The 23,859-nt window shown below is 38.7% G+C and overlaps 1 protein-coding gene across 3 annotated transcripts in view; it reads right to left on the bottom strand.

Moving 5' to 3' along the window:
* The window catches only part of NUP54 (nucleoporin 54), a 1,988,420-nt gene that overhangs the window by 195,814 nt on the left and 1,768,747 nt on the right, over positions 1 to 23,859 (bottom strand). For all 3 annotated transcript variants that reach the window (XM_044061229.1, XM_044061231.1, XM_044061230.1), the window contains one exon: positions 9,600 to 9,719. In XM_044061229.1, coding sequence (XP_043917164.1) covers positions 9,600 to 9,719 — 120 coding nt within the window. The remainder of the gene's footprint in view (positions 1 to 9,599; positions 9,720 to 23,859) is intronic.

Raw genomic sequence — 23,859 nt, forward strand, 5'->3', positions numbered from 1 at the left:
ACTACAGGGCATCATCTTGTTTAACTAATCTAGAGTTGTATTTGCTACTAACATAGACCGACACCTCCACGTTTAGCCAGTCTGGGTTGCTGTTGGTCTAAATGTGTGGAAAGCAATGTAGCCTTCAACTTGACAAAGTACTTTCTGCAGCTTTAAGCCCAGTCTCAAGTAACAGCACAGATGTCTACATTCCCCAGAGTGAGGAGAGCTTGTAAGGTGTGGAGTTTCTTCTTTAGCCTCCTCACATTGAGCATAAAGTTGCTTTGATTTTTTAAAAAGGCTGTAAGCTGACAGAGTTTTAGCCAATATCTGAAAGCCGGGGGCACAGACCATCCTTAGCACAGCAGAGTGGAGTGTTAATGTCCTCCCATGCTGATAGATACTGGATTCTCCAGGAATGGCACCAGAACCTAAGGCAATTATTGAAATTAGTCATTTTCTGTTCATACTGTGGTGTCATCCTTGGTGACAGTACAGTGTTGCTCATTGCAAGTCTCTACCTGACTGTGACACATATTCAGAGATCCATAATGTCTTTTTTCATAAAGTCCAGCGAAGTATGCCTTAGGTAATTTACACCCATATTAACTATGACAAGAATCATATTGTGATTGTATTGTATAATCGTATTGTGCACCTGTGGTGCAGTGACCCGACTGCATATGTGAAACAGCAGATCCTAGCTCCAGACAGGCAGCTAACCATTATCTTCTCCTTGTCCACCCTAGTAAGAAGAGCATGTGTGTTGATTTCCCCCATAACAGAATACTAGGTACAGAGTTTGCTTGCCTTATGGACTGTGTTCTTGAGGGATCACTGGGTGTTAGCTTATGTGTAGTGTTAGAAGTTGCTTTTAGTGTTTTGCTGAGGGCAGATATTGCAGTTTGATGGCTTAGGGGGTTTGGAGAGGTTTCATTTAAGTTTCTCAGTATAAGAAAGTCTGTGTGTATGATGAGCGAGTGGTATGTGCGAAAGATGTACTGTGTGTGTTTTTGACAACCTTGTTTGTGAGATTTTTGTCTCCACGGAAGCTATGTAAGCACATATCTTGTATATTATGTTGGTTTCTTTAAGGATTAAAAGATTGTCTGAGTACATGAGACAGTTGTTACATTGTCTCAGGATGCCCTTATCTACCATGCTGGCCATAGAGATTTTAGGAAATTGTAAATCCATGTTGTCAGGACCTGTATTAGAGTTGGGCTAATATGGTTTAGGGTCTTGATTTTACAAGGGTCACCTCAGTGGTGTCTAGGGTGAAGGCTCGACGTTAGACAGTGCTATGATCTTAGTGCTGTATGGCACTCTCTATCTGCCTTAAGCATAACTCCATATAAAACCTTTCTGTGTGTTTCTGGTTAAAGTCCTAAGTACTAGCTTTAAAGGTTTGCTACTATACAGGTTATTGCTAACCAGTATTTGAGCGAACAGTTCTGCGAAAACCCATTTGAAAATATATTCTCATTTACCACTTCACATTGGCTGCCGACCTCTGCAAGACTGAAATGCCTCCACACAGTTATCCACAACCCCACTACTGATGAACTCCCTTTTTAAAACTGTCAGAAAAATATGTATTAGTGTATGTATTAGTAATATGCTTAGTGCATTTAAGGCTTGAAAAGGGTTAACACATTTATTCTATTTCACACTGCATAAAATCTGTACAAATTGCAGAAGCTTTCTAACCTTGTATTGTCATGAAATATGCACAGCTATAATCTTTGCTTATGCTTTGGAAATTTACAGGGAAGCAGATAATTTCTGCTTGTGACAGGAAAATAATGAATAGATGTATCACTTGTATTAATGTTATGAGACTTAGACAAGGAGTTCCGCTTGTGCTGTGAGAAAATACACAGCTGCAGAAGCTATAGATAATCAGAACAAAGACTGCTTGAAAATATGAACTGCAATCAGCATTTGCTTGTGCCTAAGCTAGAAAAGTACCTTGAAATGTAACACATGTATTAGAACTACACAATAGAAGCTTGTAACGGGCTAGAGCCCACCAAGGCCAGGTTGTTTTTCTCAAAATGTTTTTCATAAATTCAGTCATGTCAGCAGAAAATCTGAGTAACATCTGCTGTAGAACAATACCGAAAGTTGTGTTTGATTATGTCAACCATAGAAGGCAATGTCTTGTACAACAGTATAAGAATAGCATAGTTCCTGTTAGTAGTTAGGCAAAATCCTGTATTTGCATGTTTTTGTCTCCTTGCGGCAAGTTATTAAATGTGCCTTATCTGAACCTTACATGTATTGGTCTTTGAAGTTTTTTCCTTTGACAAAAAACAAGGTGACTTCTTCATGGATTGAACAATTATCTATAGTTTACTGACACATAGCATACTGTTTCTCATTTGAAGTGTTTCAGGCCTGCGGTTGTTGACTGATCAGGAACCAAACCTAGAATCTTCTGATCCGATGATTAAAAAGTACAGTTGTGTACACTTACCATAAATGTAGGTGTTCGAGTGTATTCACTGTTGCAGTCATCACATTTAGGGGTTGCCCTCAGTCGGCCTGAATATCAAAGTCTTAGGTCCTGCGTCGGTTGCTGTCTCCTCTTCCATGACATCAGGTCTTCAGGGGTATAAAACATGCAGCAGACGCCATTTTATTCAGTTTTTCTTGCCACAGATGTCAGATGCCCCCCAAATGGGGAGAAAAAAAAAAAAAAAAAATATATATATATATATATATATATATATATATATATATATATATATATAAACAGTAAACATATATAAATGCACTTTTACAAACATAAACTTTACCTTCCTCTAAAAGCAAATACACCACAGAGGCTTTTGTGTATAGTGAAGAACAGAAAAGGTATAGAAAGGGGGATGGCGGGTGGGTAACCCGGACTGCAACAGTGAATACACTCGAACATCTACATTTATGTTTAGTATACACAACCGTACTATGTTCTTCGTGTTTCACTGTTGCAGTCATCACATTTGGGTAGAATCCCAAAGCTATGGATGGGAGGCTGGAACTAAATACATTAGGAGAGGCTATGAGGCCCTGCAGAATTGCAGTGGCAAAGCCTGCCCTGGACTTAAAGAGAGGTAAATGATGATGCTTTGTAAAAGTATGAACAAAGCTCCGAGTAGCAGCTTCTAGAATATCTTTGGTTGGCACCCCTCTGAGAAAAGCTGCTGAGGTAGATGCAGCCCTGGTGGAATGTGACCTGATACCCTTGGGCACTGGTTTACCATGATGCAAATAGCAGAAAATAATGCAGTGGCTTATCTGCTTTGAAATAGCCTTCCCCTCTGATCCTGCAGCAAATGCCACCAGTAGTTGCTCAGACTTTCTTAAGAGATTTGGTCCTGTTTAAATAAAATCTTAGTTGTCTGTGTACATCCAAGGAATGCAGAATCCACTCCCCCTTGTTCTACGGATTTGGGTAAAAAGTTGGCAGGTGAATAGTTTGGTTAAGAGCCACACTGGATACCACCTTAGGCATAAAGGAAGGATTTGTCCTGAGGGACACTCTGTCCGGGTAAAATGTAATAAAAGGCTCCACAGCCATGAGGGCCTGTAGTTCTGAAACCCTTCTTGCTGAAGTGATTGCCAGAAGAAAAGCTGTTTTCTAAGATAAAAACTTTATATCCACAGTAGCTGCTGGTTCAAATGGAGGCAGGGTGAGCTTTTCCAACACAAAATTAGGTCCTATGCAGGAGTTGGTGATGATCTGGGAGGCCTTAAATTTTTGGCCCCTCTTAGATACTGTTTTAGCAGAGGATGAGAAAAGATAGGAGGCTCTGTGTTGTAATGAGCCGAGATGGCTAAGGCATGGATTTTTATTGATGAAAAAGATAGGCCCTTGTCAAGCATCTCAGTTAAGTATTGTAAAATCTGAGGAATATTTGGCTTTGCTGTGTCAGTACCTTGTGCTTGGTTCCAAGCACAGAATCTCTTCCATTTATCAGCATAAGATTTTCTAGTACTAGGCCTTCTGGCTTCCAAAATGACATCCATCAGACACTTACTAAGAGGTGTTGTTTGAATAATTACATGATCAGCCATGCTGCCAGGTTCAGAGTTTGGAGCGGATAGTGTATAATTTGATTGCTCTGCGGGGATAGTAGATGAGGTATTTAGAGGCAAGTACCAAGGAGGGAGGTGAGACATATTCCTTAGAATTGGGTACCAGTGCTGGCAAGGCCAGCCCGGGCCAATTAGGATCATTTTTGGTTTTTCCTGTCTGACCTTTAGTAATACCTTGGGAAGAAGAGGCAGAGGCGGATAGGCATAGACGGATAGATTTTTCCAACTGAAGGATAGGGCGTCCACTTTCCATGCTTGTCTGTGATAAGTAATTGTGCAGTATTTGCCCAGTTGATAATTCTGGGGAGAGGCAAATACATCTATGTCCGGACTCCCCCATTTCTCTGTTATCATGCTGAATACTTGTGGATCCAGTTTCCACTCGTGAGGGCCCATAAGATTTCTGCTTAGGTCGTCTGCCAGAGTATTTTGTTTTCCTGGCAGGAATTGAGCTTGAAGATGTACTTGGTAAGTCAAGGCTGTGTCCCACAATGCCATGGCTAGTCTGCAAAGGGGGTAGGAATGTGTATCCCCTACTTGTTTATGTACCACATAACCGCAGTGTTGTCTTATCTTTATCAGTAGTTGTCCTTGATGAAGTAAGTCCTTGAAGGCTGTCAGGGCATTCTGAACAGCTAACATTTCATTCTGGTTGATATGCAGTTGCATTTGTTTTGGGGTCCATGTGCCCTGAATGCATCTCCCCGCCAGGTGGTCCCCCAAGCATAGTCCAATGCGTCTGCAGTTAGGGTTTGGGTGGCAGGGGGCAGAGTGAAAAACCATCCCATGTTCTAGTGACATGTCTCTGTCCACCAAAGAAACTCCTGTTGTAGGCAGGGAATGAGAGATGTTTCCAGACTGTGATAATGTTGACTCCATAAACTTTTTAGATACCACTATAGTTTCCTCATATGCAGTCTTGCATATGGAATTAGTAGAATGCAGGATGCCATGAACCCCAAAGCCTGCAGAATTTGTCTTGCAGATAACTGGGTTTTTGTTGCCATCTGTTTAAAGTTTGCACCCAGGAATGTAATCTTTTGAGAGGGTACCAGTTGTGATTTCTTTTCGTTTATTGTGTACCCTAGGCATCTTAGAAGCCTTTTTACAAACGCCAGATGTTGGAGAAGAATGTCCTTGTTTTCTGCTTGAATGAGACAGTCGTCCAAGTAAGGATAGATTTGTATGCTTCTTTGTCTGAAAAATGCAATTACTGGTGCCAGGAACTTTGTAAAGACCCTGGGCGCAGTAGATAAGCCAAACGGCAGTGCAGAGAATTGGTAATGCATAAAACCAGCCTTGAAACTGAGGTATCTTCTGCACGATTCCCTTATTGGGATATGCAGGTATGCCTCTTTTAAATCTAGAGTCACAAGCCAAGTGTTCTTGCCCAGCATGGGCAGAAGTTGTTGCAAAGTCAGCATTTTGAATTTTGGGATGTCCAAGAATGTGTTCAAAGTCGATAAATCCAGTATTGGGCGCCAAGCATTGTTTTCTCTGGGTACCAAGAACAGTCTTGAGTAAAATCCTTGCCCTTTTTCCTCTTCTGGTACTGGCTGAATAGCCCCCATATCCACGAGGGACGTAACTCGTTTCTGTGCCTCTGCCCATTGATTTTGTGGCAGGTCTGGCCAACCATTTGGAATTGGCAAAGTATGGAAATGAAATCTGTACCCCTGGGATACTATGTTTAATACCCACTTGCCCTGGGTTATTAACTGCCAAAAGATAAGCACTTGGTGATGGCAGAGGGAAGTCATTGAGACTGCTTACTGTAGGGTTGTGCTTTGTTACCTCCAGATTTGGAGGTGGTGGCATCCCATTGCTTTGACCTGTAAGAACCCTGTGATTAGAATTAGAGCCTTTTGAGCGCCTGCATTTGCCCCATGAGGCTCTGTCGGACATAGGAAAGGACCAATCTTTTGTAGGCCAGTGTCTACTGAATCTTGGTGGCTGCACTTGTAAGAAGTCTTTTACAGTTTGCATAGACTTAGTGCTGTCTTCCATTTTCTTTAAAACCTCTTCTGCCTTATTACCAAACAGAGTATCATCAGGCAGATTTTGCTCCTTGAGCCAGGCATGCCTTCTAATCACAGATCCAGTAACTGCAGCTCTGCAGGAGGCCTCCAAGGAATCAAAACCACATTGCAAAGTATGCTTTCCAACCTGTTCTGCTGCATGCAATAATTCATGTAATTCTTTATTTTCCACACATTCAGAAATCATCATTTTCTGCTTCAACAATCCCAACTGGCAGCTTAAGGCCCTAATTGCCAAGGTTGCAGACGTATAAACCTTCTTTCCCCATCTATCCAGCGCCCTGGAATCTCTATCAGAGGGGGTAGGATTTTTAGCTGTTGAGGCCTTTACACCCTTGGGACCCTCTGAGTTTCATAATCAGTGTCTTGCCTAGGCCTCTTATCGGGGGGGGGGGTTGGGTACCCCTGAGCAAGGTAATTAAGTCTTCAGCCATTTTGATCATCTGTTTTTGGGCATTGAGGCCTGAGCCCGTGGCTCATGCGTCGTTTTTTAGCCTTAGAAGTTGCCTTTGTCTTTGTAGCTGGCGTCTGTTTTATATAGAAATGCTGAGGCCTGAAAACACCCTCAGAAGCCGGTGCCTGCTCAGCGGCTCTGGACCCATCTGAGGGAGAGACATCCATGGGTACAATACTTTGAGAATCTCGTGGCATGCCGGACTCCACATGGGTCTCGGGACAGGCCTGCGACTCGAAAGTAGCAGGTATCAGGGGTTGTGAAAGCACCTCACTGAGTACCGGCGACTGTCTTAGGAGAAGCTTTGTCTTTGGTTTTGGACCTTGACGGTCTGTCTCTGTCCTTTTCTTTGCGTTTTTTGTGAACTCTGGTAGTCGGATTGCTACCCGACGACATTTCAGGATAGTTGAATCTGTTTCCAAAATATTTTGAAGCAAAGATATACTGACGCTTAATAGTGCGTTGGTTAAATCTAGCACAAAACCGACAGCAAGGCACGTTATGATCTGGGCCTAGGCAAGGAATACAGTACAAATGGAAATCCTTATGAGGTATTTGCTTCCCACAAGTAATGCAAATATTAACTTTTACTGACATCGGTAAGGAGCAAGAAAAAGTTTCCCCAACGGGGTACTTAGCTTTAATTGAAGACTTTGGTCCTGAAACTCGAATGCGAAAATTTCAGGAGTCGGCCGACCGGCACTTGCGAACTGCTTCTGCTTCGGGCATTGTGTGACAAGAAAGACTGAATAAAATGGCGTTGGCTGCATGTTTTATACCCCTGACGACCTGACGTCATGGAAGAGGAGACAGCAACCGACGCAAGACCCAAGACTTTGATATTCAGGCCGAATGAGGGCAACCTGCCAGCAGATTACCCTAAATGTGATGACTGCAACAGTGAAACACGACGAACATCTGAATCCTATACTTGATCACTAGTATAAACATATTTTTGATGTCCTAGCAATACAGCAGTTTGCTTTTGTCTACCTGTTTAGAGCCTGTCTAAAATAAAATCTCCTTTACTTGTAAGCTTATAATAGATCATGCAAAAACTTTACAATGTTAATCCAGGAGGTTTGCTTAGCCACATCTTAAACGTGGGATCAAAATTGTATTTATTTTTTTTCTTACTCCATTTAAGATTACAGATGTAATCACATAGCCTGTCAGTTTTTTACCCAGAATGTAGCTTCTCAATATTAATGTGTGATTCAACTAAATTTAAAAAGTTACTAAAAACTGATGACAATGTATGAAGTTCTTACTCCTGGTACACTGGGTATCCTTGTTAGAATACCTTAAAAAATCTCATTGGAATACAGATGTAATGCATAATTCAATCATGTTCTGTTATGTCAGCAAAGGCAACACAAGTGAATATACTATATGATCACTATTACTTAATGTGCTCAACATCATTTTTGCTTTCTGGAGACCTGCAACAAACAAATGCAAAGGATGTCAATTTGTCAAAACCTGGGTCTTAAAGTACATAAAATAACATGTTATTTTCTTTACTGCAGTCCCTGAAAAATGCAAAGACAAAACATTTTCTTTACTACTAGCAACCACTAATACTGGTTTATATTAATACCTGTTTACAGTACTGCCTGGAATCAGCCTTTCCAAATCTCCCTCTCTCCCATCTACCCCTTTTCTGCTACTTATGTTTACATTTTCTCTTCTTTTTGTGCTAATCTTCATCTACATCATTTCACCTTTCTTCCAGTCTCCAGTGGAAGTTCATCCCATCTTACCTGTGCCCCTTCCCTTCACTGCTTTCCATCTCCCCACTGCTCTTCTGCATCTTACACTACTGACCAGCACTCATTCTTTCCAACATCCACTGCCGCCTCCTCCTGTAAATCTTTTTTCTCCTTCCCAATCATTTCTCCTTTTCTGACTGCTTCATTCATGGTGTTCTTCCACTTAGGTAGATGTAGCCTAAACGTACTCAGGATACTGTAGGAAAATAAAATCTGTACCAGCACAGGCATTAAATTATTCCTCCAACCATCATATGACTTCTAGGATTTAAATTCTCTTGTATTACCTCCATCAGCAAGCAATGCATATAGCACGTGTAGCCTTCAGGCCCAAGTACACAACATTCTAAACATATGCTTAGTTTACCTTTTATTGGTAGGGATGAAATAGTGTTACATGCTGAAGTAAAAACCACAGTAATGGCAACAAAAAATCCTAATTGCAGTAATAATGTACCTTCTGAATTAGGGCACTGTTCAATTAATTTTCATTATTCAGATGTCTGCTTATTAGTTATACTCATTCTGAAAATGAACTAATAAAAACATCTTAAACGTGGCTGAACGCCAAATAAAAACAAAAATACAGTAAACTCTCAGTTAACTAACGGCATCCATGGGGATTGGTAGATACATGATAACTGTAGTTTCTGATTGCTTGAGAGTTACTATTAAATACAGGTCTGACATACTGTACCCTATATTATTTGGTTTGACTTGTTCTCAGGTTGGGGGGAGAGGGAATTTATTCCTAGCTTCCTTTTTAAAACTCAAACTCTGAAAACGTAAGGTATATTTCTGAGAGGGGAAAACAGAAAGTGAAACACATGAAAATTGTACAGTCTTTCTTCGATTTTTTTTCCAATTGCCTGAGTTCCGGTTAACTGAGAGTTTACTGTAATAATAAACATTTTTTTTTTTTTTTTTTTTTTTTTTACAGCTGATGGTATCTTCTTCTGGACAAGAACTGCACAAAAAATTCAAAAAACATCTCACCAATCTGATTTATTCAAGGTTATTAAAATAGAATATTTACTCTCTAAGCTCCCTCTCAAAATTTAAATTTAATACCACTATGTTATGCTCACAAATATCAAAGATTCTACTGTGAACGTTTTACAAACATGTTTGCATACATATTTACAAATGCCATGTGAGTACTAACAGTACACACTTCTACAAAGTGAAAGTTGAAAAGAGCACAACCACACTTTCTTAACTGAAACACTGCCTTAAATGTCTAGACATGTACAGAATCAGACTTCATGTTACCTTGAAATGGGTTGGTGCATTGAGTTCAGACTGGATGGTTTCCAGCTGCACACGCAGCTGCTCCTCATCTGCCTGTACTGCATAGCCGCTCTTTCTCTGGATTTCTTGTTTTATTAAAACCTGTACAAAAAAAAGAAATATCAAGGGCTACAAAATTTAACAACTCATTTTCTTTAAAGCCATTACATATAACATATATGCCTTCGGCAGTTAAAAAAAATCTGCAACTACACACAAAGAAAAAGCTTTTAGGTTTCTAGACAACTAAGTCAAGCATGCAAATAAAACAATGCAAAGTACACCAAAAGTAATGCAGTGCTCACGTCTTTTTTCCTCCCTTCCTATTTTTTCCTCCCTTCCTACTTCACCAGATACTCATTGTTTCTTTTAAGTTTACTTAACAGGTGGATTGAACTAACCCTATACAATCCCTATTCAGTCGCAACTCAGTTACAGTAGTGCTAAAATAACATATAAGAGAACAGACAACAGGAAATATTAAATAATTTGAAAAACAAGTAGTCATAAGCATTAAGAACCCCCATACAATTATGGAAGATTTAAGACACGTGCAAATATACTGCTGAAACATGGAAGACAGATAAAAATATTCACAGTATTAAGCTCTTCAAATGAAGACATAACTATTTATAATACTGAAGTCTATGAATATTTGCTGGGGTAATCTTATTGTGATACATAGCAAAGCAAAAGTTAGAAGAGAAACTATACAGAGACGAAAAGGAATGGAAAATAGATAAAAATGCAAAACACCCACAAGTTTCCCAGATAATGTCCTTCCTGTAAATGAAATATACCCATTTCACAGTAGGGGAAATCTAACAAATGTAGCACAAAAAAGATGGTCCCTGTTATGGACTGCTTGTGTTTTTGTTCAATGCTTTAAGAAATGGTTTTGGGGTGGGGAGAAAGCATCCTTGCATTGCTACATATGTGATGAAGATCAGGATATATACTGGTATTCTGATCAGAAATTAAATGCATGTCATAATTCTTGATAATAAACAGAGATTTCAGCCTGGGTTTGAACAGAAGACTAATCGATTAAGATGAGTCCTACTGACATATAATATAAAGATATGAATGACTAAATTTTATTATGATGTAGAACAGCATTAAATCTTCATTGCTATTGGTATGCAAATATTTCATTATGCATAGAAAGAAGTCTATTCACAAGACTCTGAGAAATGAAAGATAAGTGTTTTCTACTTTGTTGAGTAATTCATTTAAAGGACCACAGTAAGCAGAAAAAGAAAAGTATATAGTTTATCTTGCTACGAAAATCTACATAGTCCAAACCTGTCAGTTTTTTTGAAAACTATTTCTTGTCCATGACACACTGTGAGGGGATAGCCGATGAGGTATAGTGTCTAGTCTGTCCTGTCAGATCAAAGTCTCAGTCACTTAGAATGAAAGCTCTGAGAAATACTGTAAAGCTGGAGAATCATCAGTAAAAATGTCACAGACTTTATGCAGCGACTTAAATATTTATTTCTTACATAAGTGTTGCACCATCTGGGAAAATTTCTTGCACAAGGACACAATTTTCTTATTTTTTTTTTCCTGGGAGATAGCATAACCATTTTAAAAAGGGATATTCTGTCAGATTTAGGTATCGCCTTTCTTCCACATCCTCCATTGAGTCAACCGATGTTATATTTCTGGGCTTGCAAAGCCTAGCTACATTGTGATTTTGCTGAGACTGTGATGATCAGTTTTATTAAGCTTCAGACAACAAAAGGCTTAACAGCTTTATACTGTTAAGAAGGGGAAAGAATGCAGCTTATATGGCAGTATACAAAAAGATGTGAAGGCCGAGTCGGAATATCTTTATGACCTCAGTGGACATGAAATTATTCTGCGTTACAGGCACATTTGTGTGCATTTCCTTTAGCAAAAACTGATCACATATGATGGCCAAAACGATGCAACAGAGAAAGACATTTCATTCAGCGTAAACATGGTATGCACTAAGCTTACTGTGATGGAAATGCAACAGACGTTAAAGAAACTAATTGTGCTTTTCAATAAGAAGTATGGGTGTCACTTTCTAGGGAATAAAATACAATTTGGGGAAAGGAAATGTGTTTAGGGCAGAGTCACGCTTTAAGTGCAACATGCCCAAGAAGACAGACAACTTTGAAAGAGAAAGTAGTTTGTAAGACATGTACAATACATTTTCACTAGTAAGGACCTGTGCAGCATTATCTGTTAGTTTCAGCACTGGTGATTGGTGATGATACCTTCACTCTTATTAAAAATATTTTGAAATATTTCACTGGTGACAGAGATTCTGAAAGCTTGATGCTAATAACCAACTACTACCAACTAAAAAGGCTGTACCAGTTCATCAGACTTAAAACATATAATGTTGTAAGCATAGCCGGCATAGGCCAACTAGGTTGGCCACCTAGGGTGTTGCTCTTGCAGAGGTGCATTTTCAGTAATCTGGATAGTGTAGGTATGCCAGAATGGGGCACCAAGTTGTGTGAGAGGACGCTGTGGAGCCCTTTTGCCTACGGCACAAGCTGACCAAAGGACGGTCCTGGCTGTATGTGGATGCAAGAGTGAAGTTTATTGAGTTATTTCTCAAAAGCAAACACACAGTGATGCTAAACTGTTCTTATTTTGAATCCTATCTCTTTTTCACACATGCATCTTCATCAGTCTGAAAGGACAGAAAAACTACTGCTGCTAACCTGTGTCTTGGATTAAGAGGGAACTGGCATGACCTACTACATATATCCTTTTTAATTACACATGTAGCAGAGACAATGCTTTAAATGCACTTCTGTTAACATGAGGTGATCAGAGTGCCTTTGTTACAGGTCTGCATGCAGCAACTTCACAGGGAAGAACAACTTCAGATATTCCAGTACTGTGCTAGCATGAGAAGAAGCAAAAGTTTGAAAATATACTTGAATGCACCTTGCATGCCATTACATCACAAGTATTATTGTATCACGAGATGCAGTGACTTGCTATTAGCTCTATGCTCAATAGAACCAATGACTGCAGTCAGTATATCTACAATTCTGACAGCACGTCGCACAAGAATGCTCTTAAAGAAATTATTAATGTAATTAATTCAAAGGAAACTAATTCCTCAGGAAGCAAAAGCATAGTTTAATGCTCTAACGAATAATTTCATGGGCTTTCTAAGTAAATCGTAGTACCCTGCAGTACTTAAAACGAAGACGATGAAACAGACATGCCCAACTGTAAAAGTAAACAAACTAGCAATACACTGGGAAAAAACTCAGTATGATGTTCTACAGGCTTTTATTGTTCCTTCCTCAGCTTATTCCCCACATGGTAGTTAGCAGCTGAGGTTTAGAACTACATGCCGCTACACCTAGATCCTGTGGCTGTCCTGGGTTTGATTCCCACAGCCTCCATTTGCTTACTGTGCAACTCTGAATAAGTCACTTAACCAGACTTTGCTCCTTCCTGAAAAGGGGCTGTGCATCCAGTAACCTTACCCAATTAATATATATATTTTTTTCTTACTGAGAAGGAACTGATAGTGATATTGACACTACTGTGCCACTGTATAATTAGACACAAAAACATCTTGAAAACCCCACAGAATAAAAGTCAAAGGTGTGATGTTTACAGACTCAACACTTCCCAGTACTCTGTAGAAGTTTGAAAATCAACAGGAAGGACTTCCCTACTTAGTGATCTATATCACTTCTCATGCTAAACATTAGTTATGCCTGATGAACAGGCTGATCCAGTAATAAAAAAAAAATCTCAGTACTATTGGGATTTTTGCCCCCAGCATGCTTTCCAAAAATAGGAAGTTTTTGTCTCAGTCACACAAAAATACATGCACTGACCCAATGAGTACTAAAAAAAAATGAGTTACATACTTACCATATTACCAGGCTTTCATGACCCATGACCATCCACTAAAACCAGTAAGCTTGGGCTAACTGATGCAGGTACTCAGGTACTAGTTAGCTTGGCACCAAAAACCGTCCCAGGCCTTAGCTCTTCTACCTCTCCCACAGTGGTCTGTAACTCCCTTCTGTGCCTATGAATAGCGAATACAGATGCGCAACATGCAACCAATCCAATGGGTTGGTGACTGAAGCTCCTTTTGTAATATTAAAGACACATCTTCTGTATCATACATTATCTATTCTGTTCATTTTAGCCAGTAGAAACAAGTCCTCAGTTCTTCATGGATGGCATCTTCATAGAATGCCTATGATGAGTGCAGACCTAGATCTAGAGATCACATCCAGATTATTTCACTCATGTCTACAGCGTAACCTGTGCTATGTCTTGACTATTTCCTACAATGTCAAAAATCCTTACCATGCCTGCAGCCCTCTTGTGCTCTTTGCAGTCTGAGCAGTCATTTCTCATTTGTTTGGACTGTTACGGATGCAGAAAGCAAAAGGTTTTTCAAGAGACATCTATGCCTGGCATACAGGGCATTTGTCAAATCCCACTCTGATGGACCTCATGCATATTTCACAAAACAAACAGCACCAGAATTACCCATTCTAAAGACTTAAACCTTGCCTGTGACAAACAGGTCCTGCTCGAGAGATAGGTATGTCTCCCAGAGACTACTGCGTCTATGGAACAGGCTCCCCATCCATGTGAAGCAGAGTTCCTCCCTAACCCAACTGAAGTGCAACTTGGACAACTGGACTGGAAACCGGAAATTCATCCCTGGTTTGGCATCTATGCCTCTAATGGACACAGGTAACCCGTAAATGGTTCATCTCCCAACCCCCTGCTAACACTTATCAAGGGTATCAGAACTTGTCAGAGATTTTGGAAGCATGGCTAGGCTTAAAAAGGCCCTTGTGGTCATTAGCCTAGTAAACACCTAGGAACCTATGGATGGCATGGTTCATTTCCATCAATACCACCAATGCATCAACACAACTTTGCTTGGTATCAATGAACATATCTATTTGTCTGTTTTAAAGAAAAAAGCAATGATTTTATGATTTACTTAGTGGAATGTTACTGTTTCTTTAAGGAAATTTGAGTGAGCAAGTCACATGATGATTTTAAAGGCTATTTAAATTATGGTTTTATTATGTAAAATGGTTCTGAAGAAGTTCCTTTTGGGAAAAAAAGTGCTCGACCATTTTTTGTTTTTGAATTAAAGTATTACTTATACTACGACATCTTGTCTGGACCTTATTGGGTATTATCCACCTCGTTGGCTTGTGATTTGGTACTAGTTCATTTTTACCTTTGGGTTCACACTGCTGTTTGGTTCTAGACAAAGAAGTTTGGATTTTGTGTCCTCAGCTAAAGACAGAGTATGAAGCCAAGCATGCTTTCTCAACATTGTGTTGGTGGCAGCAGCTCTGGAGACTGCATATGCAGCATCACTGACACAGCTTATACTATGCTTGATCAAGTGAACAAAAGTCTGAATACATTGACCTAGTGCAGCTTTGGAGTCTTTTCTATTCAAACCAAGCTCCATCATTTGTTTATGAATGTGCTCCTGGAAGTTCATGAAACTGGCAAAAAGTCAGGGACTCAGAGACAAGGTGGCTGAAAAATGTTTTCTTACTACATCTACTCAGGAGCCTACGATCTTTACCATTAGACAGTGTTGCCCCCTGGAGGAACTGTGGCCTCTAGCGGCTTCCAATGAAAATGTGCCTGGGTCTGCCATTGGTTTTATTAAGGAAAATGTGGCACCCCTGAACCCTGTAATCTTCTCTGGCCTCTTGGAATCTGGAGGCTATTAAACCCCAGTTCTGTCAATTCATATGAAACAAAGCTGGCAGAGGACCCTATACTTGGGGGTGGCACTTGCTAAGGGTATTTCGAGACATGCAGCTCCAAACTTGTCCTGTTTAGAAAAGGAAGGCTGTTGGACAAACTATAAAGCCACTTTTTCAAAGTGGTTTTAATGCCTAAAAAATGAAAGAAATACTAGAAAGTACTCCTGGCTACTGTTATTTTAGTGTGCCTTTTTCTTCAAGCACTGCAAAAAGATCTGCTGCTGAAGAATCTAAGAGGAATCTTCCTGTGACTGAAGAGTCAAAAACTGAACTTTAACATCCTCAGAACCAAACGAGGGACTGTTAGGGGTCGTACATGTACACAGTGCCCATATATTATTGAGGAAAAAGCCTTAAGTTCAGAAAATAATGCTTATTCCTTAGTTCTTTTTAGCAGAGGAAATTGTTTTTTCAAAGCTGTGGTTTATTTAACTAAATGCTCAGGGTGTCCTGCATTTTATGGAGGTAAATCTGAGCAGAGTCTTCGGAAATGAATATGAGGATAATTATGATCATCAGTAAGAAAAATGAGAATGCTTTACTTAAATACTCCACGTCTTGCCAGTTTTATAATAAATTTAAGGTTGCCATTATGGAACAAATTAAGCATAAGCCTTGGGGGGGGGGGGTAACAACATGGACGTATGATTAGAAAACAAAGAATTGAGGTTGCAGCTTAAGTTGCAAGCAACAAGTTTGCCTGGTATTAATGGCCATATTATTGATGAGGTCAACTAAATTCTAGCTCATGTAATCAAGTTTACAAATGTATCCGTTTTTTTTTTTTTCATCTTAGATCTTACTCTCATTTTTATTTTACTTTTTATATGCATTTCTATGATATGCACTTTCAGTGGCAATATATGTGTGGTATTGCCTTTAAATAACTGAGTTTTAATTAGTTAATTAAGTGCTGTGATGAGTCTACATAAAGGTTAGATTAGTGGTTTGTGGTATTCTGATGAAGTCCTACTTGTGTAAGGATGAAAGCACTCAATCAATTTCATTTGTTTTTAACTTATTGTGTTGGATCCTTTGAATTGAGCACTACCTGTTATAGTATGGAACTTGTAGTGTAATTGCTTGTGTAGCTTGTAGAATACTGACCTGATACCAGCGTTCCACTTTGATGGGAATACAAAACACCAGTATCAATCTGAAGAAACTCAAAGAATGTAGAGGTCTATATGGTGGCACTTGAGAGATATGTGGCTAGGAAAAACTGGCCTCAAACACAGTTGGTCAGAAACTACCCTCTCATTTAATCTGAGACTAAGTGAAGGCATACACGAGTTTGGAAAAATGCTGATTCACATAACTACCAGAATATGACACACACATTTTTTTGCGTAGGGTTGAAGCCTCACCCAAAGCACAGTCCCTTAAGCTTCGACATAGACATTCAGTATTGGCATACAAGCAAGATCATAAAGGAATGATGATGCATATTCTCAAACTGTGGCTAGAATCTAATGTAAATGATAGGTAAAATGATAGAAATCTTGCATGTAGATATATTAAATGGGAGCTCCACAGCAATTTATGAAAGTGGGTATTTCAAAGTTACCCCAAGTCTCTTGAAGAGCTAAAGTTTTTTAGAAGATTATCTGTTATGGAAACTATAAAACATATGTTAGATTTGTTATTGTAAAGCATACGTTAGATTTGTATGCATCAAGGGCTAATAAGCCATCACATATGCCTGCAGACAAAAAAAAGTTACTGTTTCAGTTTGTTTGAAATATCATAGAAACTGGCATACAGCAAACTACTGCACAGCTTGTGATAGCAATGTTATACTTGTAAAACTATTAATAGCCAACAAGTTGTACCTATGGAATGTCACAATGGTAGAAGGAAATGAGTTACAAGGGTTGCTTAATTCACAGAACATGATTACACTAGTTAGATCACAATATGTTGATACACACAACAGCCAGTAAACAGAAAAATGGTGTAATGTGCAGATGGAGACAAAATTGATTATTATCCAACACAGACAGAAATATTAACCCTGTTAGACAAAGTGGTACATCCACTAGTTCTACTGCCCAACTTAACCCACAATTTTATAATTGTACAAGGCCTTCCCCAACTCCAACAGCCAAGGGAAAAACAGGAAGAAATGTTCAGCCAAAAAAAAACTGCCAGGAATTCATGATCTCAGTAAAGAACAGGGTGCAGGACTAGAAGAAACAAAATTCATCAGTTTTTGCTCTGGTCAAAAATGTCTGATAAATCTGATATGGAATCTTACAGTTATAAAAGTCAGTGGAGATCCTGACAAAGGAGGAGAGTCTTACCAAGACTGGTAGCTACAGTAATAAAAATACCTCAACATGGGAAATTGACAGGGTTGAACCCTTAGTTAAGAATACAATAAGAGAAATAAGTGTACACTCTGAGAAACAGACGGGTGAATTTCTTACTGAAGAAAAAGGAAAGAGCTTGAAGAGGGTTAAAAGCATCTCCTTGCTAAATCAAAGCAGAGACACATTCAGAAACCAAAGTAGGACAAGAGTAAAGCAAGAAAATATTTATTGAAGAAGAGAAAAGGACACACCAAATACCTCTTATGGAAGAAAATTACTTTAGGGTTTTCTTTTTAGGGGATGAACTAGATAAAGAGGAAAAGCCTGTATCAGTACTTACAGGAAAAGTGGCCATGGCCCTCACTCTACTAAAGAAAATAACGACTTGGCTGAACTCCATACAAGTCAAGTCAGTTTAAAGAAGACTCAGTGAAAAAGAATTCCAAGATGGCTGCACACGAATCAACAGATTAATTTCAGCTCTCCCAGTGTTAAAGCAGAAAGTGAGAACTAACAGCCAGTGAAATTGTCATCATGTGTAAAATTCAGTTACTAGCTAGTAAGTACATTGTATGTCAGCAAAGAAGAAGACACTTAAGAGAATCAACCAGAAAAGCTGAAAGGGAAGCAATGACTGGGAATAATCCTGCAGCTGTTCAGCAAAAGGCAAGAGATGGCTTCAGTAATTTAAAGGAAAAGATAAATAAAATATACTCAGAGTTGATTAAATCAAATGAAACAATGAAGGAATAAATATATCAACTCAAATAACAAAAGGCTGGAAAAAATAGCACCTGCAAATAGTTAAACACTTGAACTGATAAAACTACAAAAAAATCAGTGTGTGAAATGAAAAGTCAGGTTGAGTATGAGGCTTCTCAAGAACAGCTGTTTCAAAAAAATGGCAGAGTTAGAAGACAGTACCTGCAGAGAAACCCTCAGATTTTCTGCTGTACCAAATAAACTGGAAATAACAGACTATTCATTTTATGAAAGCACAAATAAGCAACTGGACTGTTACTCCACAGCAGGATTTGTTAACTGAAAGGGGACCAGATTGTCTGCTCCAAACCTGGCCTCAAGTCAAGTCGTATATTATTAAAGATACAATCGTACCAGCAGAAACAGCTGATCCTGACAAACTGGGGAAGAAGGGAAAAGTATTAAAAATTGAAGACAGATTGACTATGGAAAATGATTATTCACTATACTGAAGGTAGGAGAGAAGCAAATTTATCCCAGCAATCAGGGAATGTTGACAGGCAGCTGTGAGATTCAGGCTGCTGTATCGAGCTCTCTTCAGAACAGTTTCCACTGGAGGCTCAAAGACATTTATAGATGCAGAACATGTTAAAGAGAAAATAAAGTTTAGCCAGCAAACAGATTTTGCCAGTGAAACCTTTTCCAGTGTTCAGAAAGAAAATGCTGAAGAGACAGAAGAAAGCACAGGAGTTGACTCGAAGAATCAGTAGTACCTTGGACTTGAAACCAGGGTTTGGTGCTGGGATATGCAGATGAACAGGAAGACAACCTGCAACCATGAAAATAGCGAACAAATGGGAGAATACAGGATCAGGCACATCTGTGAAATATGGTTTTACAAGATAAAGTGGCTGAGAAAGTCTGGGGTTTTCCTGATTTTGTTAAACTTGTAGGGGACTGTAAATTATATATTCTACTTTATATCATTAAGGTTTAGAAGGTCACTAAAAGGGGAAAAATAATCAAATAAAATAATTTTTTCTTATTAATATTTTCATTAAACCAGTTCCTGTTATAAACTGCATGTTATATAGTATAGTGTGTATGTGTATCAGAGAAATTTTAAATGTGGGGGAAGCTTTTTCAGAGACTATATGTTATTGTACAAATTAAAGTAAACAAACACTTTCAGTTGTAAGAAATATACACTTTAGAGTTTAACAAGAGAAGAAAGGCTGGACAGAAGCAATGTGCCCAGCCTTGAGGTGCTTGGGTGTAAAACTGTATTGATTATACAACATGTATAATTACAATTCATCATCTTATTTTTTTCAAAGGGTGGAAGTCAAGAGTAATGCCCATGGCTTAAGCTTTTCTTCTTTGGTAAGCAAGTAGGCAATGTTAAAGTCACAAAAAATGCCAAGGATCTTGCATCTGCAAATATATTAGCCCCCCCCCCCCACCCATTAGTAAATGTTCTCAACGGGAGTTAAGAAGTCTGCAGCTGAACAGAATTGTACATTCTGAGTGAAATTTACAAAGATTCTTTCATGCATCTGTAGACATCTTAGCTGCTTTTTTCCACCTCCCTGCATGAAGATGGGCTGTCTGCAGGTACAAGCAAATAATCTTGAGAATTCTTAGCATTCTTTACAGAGGGAAATGCTAATTTTAAGGTGGAAAAGCAGCTCAGTGAAAAATACAATGGGAAATTATGAGAAGTAAACAAGAGACAGAAGCCTCCCTAGCAGCCCGAATGCTTCAATTAATTTAACAGAATAATGTACAATTTAGTTTTTAATTAAAAGATAGCCAATTACCTTTTTCTTAGGACTAAAAGTTTGTTTTCTGAAAGCATAGAAGCTGTTTTTCACATCTGGGAGAGTAACAAGAGATAAGAAAAAAAAAGTAACAATATCTCAACTGATACCTAAATCAGTGTAAAGGGGAATACAGGCTGAAATATGTGCTTTAGTATGGGTAATCTTAACCTGAAGTAAGGTAATGCCTGCGGGTGCAGTTCTCAATTGGGGGGGGGGGGGGGTAAACCTCATTTTTCGAAATGTATATAGTTTTGTGTGTTTAAGTTAACAAGGGATGTGGATGTTCTGAAAATGCATTTAATTTTTGTTTGAGGGTTTTCATTAAAACAATTAGTCTTTAAAAATGTGACGTAGGTTCAAATGGAGATGAAAAGAAACTGTATAAAAGATCAGCCTGTTAAACAGTGTGTGCATTCCAAAAAACAGACATCCAGAAGGCCGAAGTTAAGTAAAAATCAATTTTATTAACAATAATAAATGTGCACAAAACAAACTGGTGAGTGCTTTCGCTGCTTACCTGCTTCTTCAGACCATAAAAAGTAACATATTTTAAAACCTTATATACAAGTAACCAGTCATACAATTAAAAGAAGTCACATGGTACAAATTAATGATGTAAACCTCTCTTCTTCAAGGCAGGTCTTAAACAGACAGCATTATTTAGACCCAGGTACACAATAGCCCTCGGGTCAAGGATCCATCTCAGCTCTATATACTCTGTTTCATTAGCTATATCACCTCCTCTTATATTAGTGCCAACTTTATGCAGATCCAAAAATTTAAACTGATGGGTGTCATCAGTTTCCATCACATGTTTAGCTAACGCACTACTCTCTTTCCTATCGCGTATATCACTAATATGCTCAAGCACTCTTTCCTTCATTGTACAATTTTTTCCCAATATAAAATCCTTCACATATGGTGTGCCCTATAGGCTATGTTCTTGTCAGTGCAGTCAGCATAAAAATTCAACTCAATCTTCTGCATAGTTCTAGGATGCATAACAGAAGTGACTGTCCACACATGCCTGTGGGCACTACAAGATCTACAGCGATACGTGCCTCTCCTTTCGGAGTGTACCCTATCAGTATAATTTTCTCTATAGCATAAATGTTGTTTCAAAGATTTGTTATTTTTAAAAGAAAATCGTGGATAGGGCCCAACTACATTACTTACACTTGGGTCCTTCATAAGTATTGGCCAATTACTTTTCACCACATCACAAATGACGTTAATATTACTTGAGTATGTTAAGGTCAGCCTGTTAGCGTTACCTTCGGGTGAGAACATGTCTCCTTAGTTCGTTGATCTAGGGGCTCAGAGAAATAGGGTCTAATTTCATTCCCAGTATTTGACCTGGACTCATTAACAGCTCTCTCAATGACCCCTATTCTGTAGCCATGTTATAACAATTCTGGGAGTTGCAATGGGCAGAACTTGTGCCAATTCTTATACCAATATTGTCTTGGCATACTGGGAAAAGCAGTCAGTTTTTTCAGATGCCAGGTTTAGATCATAAGTGAAATTTTATAAATGATTTGTAGACAACGTCTTTTTTTGTTTGGCAAGGACCAACAAATCTACTAGTAGAGTTTGTAGATTATATGCAGAATACAACCACCTTTATTTCATCTACTATACACTATTCTGCTGAAAGTATGGATTTTCTTGACACTGCTATTAAGAAGGATGAGCTAGGTAGCATATATACTAGTATGTATAGGAAACCCTGCAAGAAGAATAACATCCTTCAGAATACGAGCATGCACCTTAGGCACAGCCCAAGGACTGTAGCTAAAAATCAAGTGCTTAGAGTAATGAGATTGTATACCAATGAAACTGAGCTAGAAAAAGCTGTAGATACACTGCTCATAGAATTGTTAGAACATGGCTACAGAACAGGGATCATTGAGAGGGCTATTAACGAGGCCAGGTCAAATACTGGGAATGAAATTAGACCCGACTTCTCTGAACCCCTAGATCAATGCGCTAAAGAGACATGTTCACCCGAAGGTAGCCCTAACAGGGTGACCTTAACATACTCAAGTAATATTAACGTCATTTGTGATGTGGTGAAAAATAACTGGCCAATACTCATGATGGACCCAAGTGCAAGTAATGTATTTGGGCCCTATCCATGATTTTCTTTTAAAAATAACAAAACTTTGAAACAACGTTTATGCTATAGACAAAATTATACTGATAGGGTACACTCCGAAAGGAGAGCCACGTATGTCTGTAGATCTTATAGTGCCTGCAGGCATGTGTGGACAGTCACTTCTGTTATGCATCCTAGAACTATGTAGAAGATTGAGTTTAATTTTTATGCTGGCTGCACTGACAAGAACATAGTCTACTGGGCACACTGCACCATATGTGAAGGATTTTACATTGGGAAAACCAATCGTACAATGAAGGAAAAAGTGCTTGAGTATATTAATGCTATACGCAATAGGAAACAGAGTAGTGCGTTAGCTAAACATGTGATGGAAACTGATGACACCGATTTAAATTTCTGGTTCTGCATAAAGTTGGCATTAATATAAGAGGAGGTGATATACCTAACGAAACAGAGTATATAGAGCTGAGATGGATCCTTCACCTGAGGACTACTGTGCACCTAGGTCTAAATAATGCTGTGTCTAAGACCTGCCTTGAAGAAGAGAGGTTTGCATTAACTGGTATCACGTGACTTGACTTTTTTTAACTGTACGGCTGGTTACTTGTACATAAAATTTTAAAATGTGTTACTTTTTATGGTCTGAAGAAGTGGGTAAGCCGCGAAAGCGCTCACCAGTTTGTTTTGTGCACGTTTATGACTGTTATTAAAATTGTTTTTTACTTAACTTCAGCCTTCTGGACATCTGTATTTGGAATATTAATGTGTTTGGACATAGTCTGGGTTCCTACTGAGCTTTTGTTTCAACTTTATTAGTGTGTGCATGTAAGATAAAAGTCAGAAATGCACATAAAAAAAAAATCACATATATTAGGTGGGAACAACTGTTTTTAATTATAATGGTCATGCTGTCTATATTATTTTGGAATATAAATGGCATTACAAATATAAACAAAAAGGAAAGGCATAAAAATGAAAGAGTGTTGAATTATATAAATAAATGCAGAGTACAAATAGCACTGTTGCAGGAAACGCACTTGGAAAGAAATGAGTATGTGAATTTGACAAAAAAAAAGTATTTCAGGGTGGTTATTCAGCAGAATAACAGGGACACAGGAAATGTGTAGTAATGATATTGATTGCTAGAGGGGGGCTCCAACTGTGACAGAAGAGGGGAAAAAAGACTAACAGTAGACTTGAGGTAGTAATAGTCTAATGGCAAGAGAGAGAATTACAGTGGCATGTATTTATATTCCAACAAACACTATTATGAAATTTAAAAACATTTTGGGAGAAATCAACTTTCAACAGGAAATATTAGTTATAGGTGGGCAATGTAACTTGACTTGAAATAGTGAGGATGTATCAGGAAGACCCAGAAGGAAAACATAACAAAAGAGGGTAGATTTATTTATTTAACATTTGTTGACCGGGTTTGTACAACTGAGCTGAAGAGCCTTTTCAGCAGAGTCCCGGGGAGAAAAGCTCTAACATATTATACAATTTTCA

The sequence above is a fragment of the Protopterus annectens genome, chromosome 2.part0 (assembly GCF_019279795.1).
Source record: "Protopterus annectens isolate FY-2018-M chromosome 2.part0, PAN1.0, whole genome shotgun sequence".
Lineage (NCBI taxonomy): Eukaryota > Metazoa > Chordata > Ceratodontiformes > Protopteridae > Protopterus > Protopterus annectens.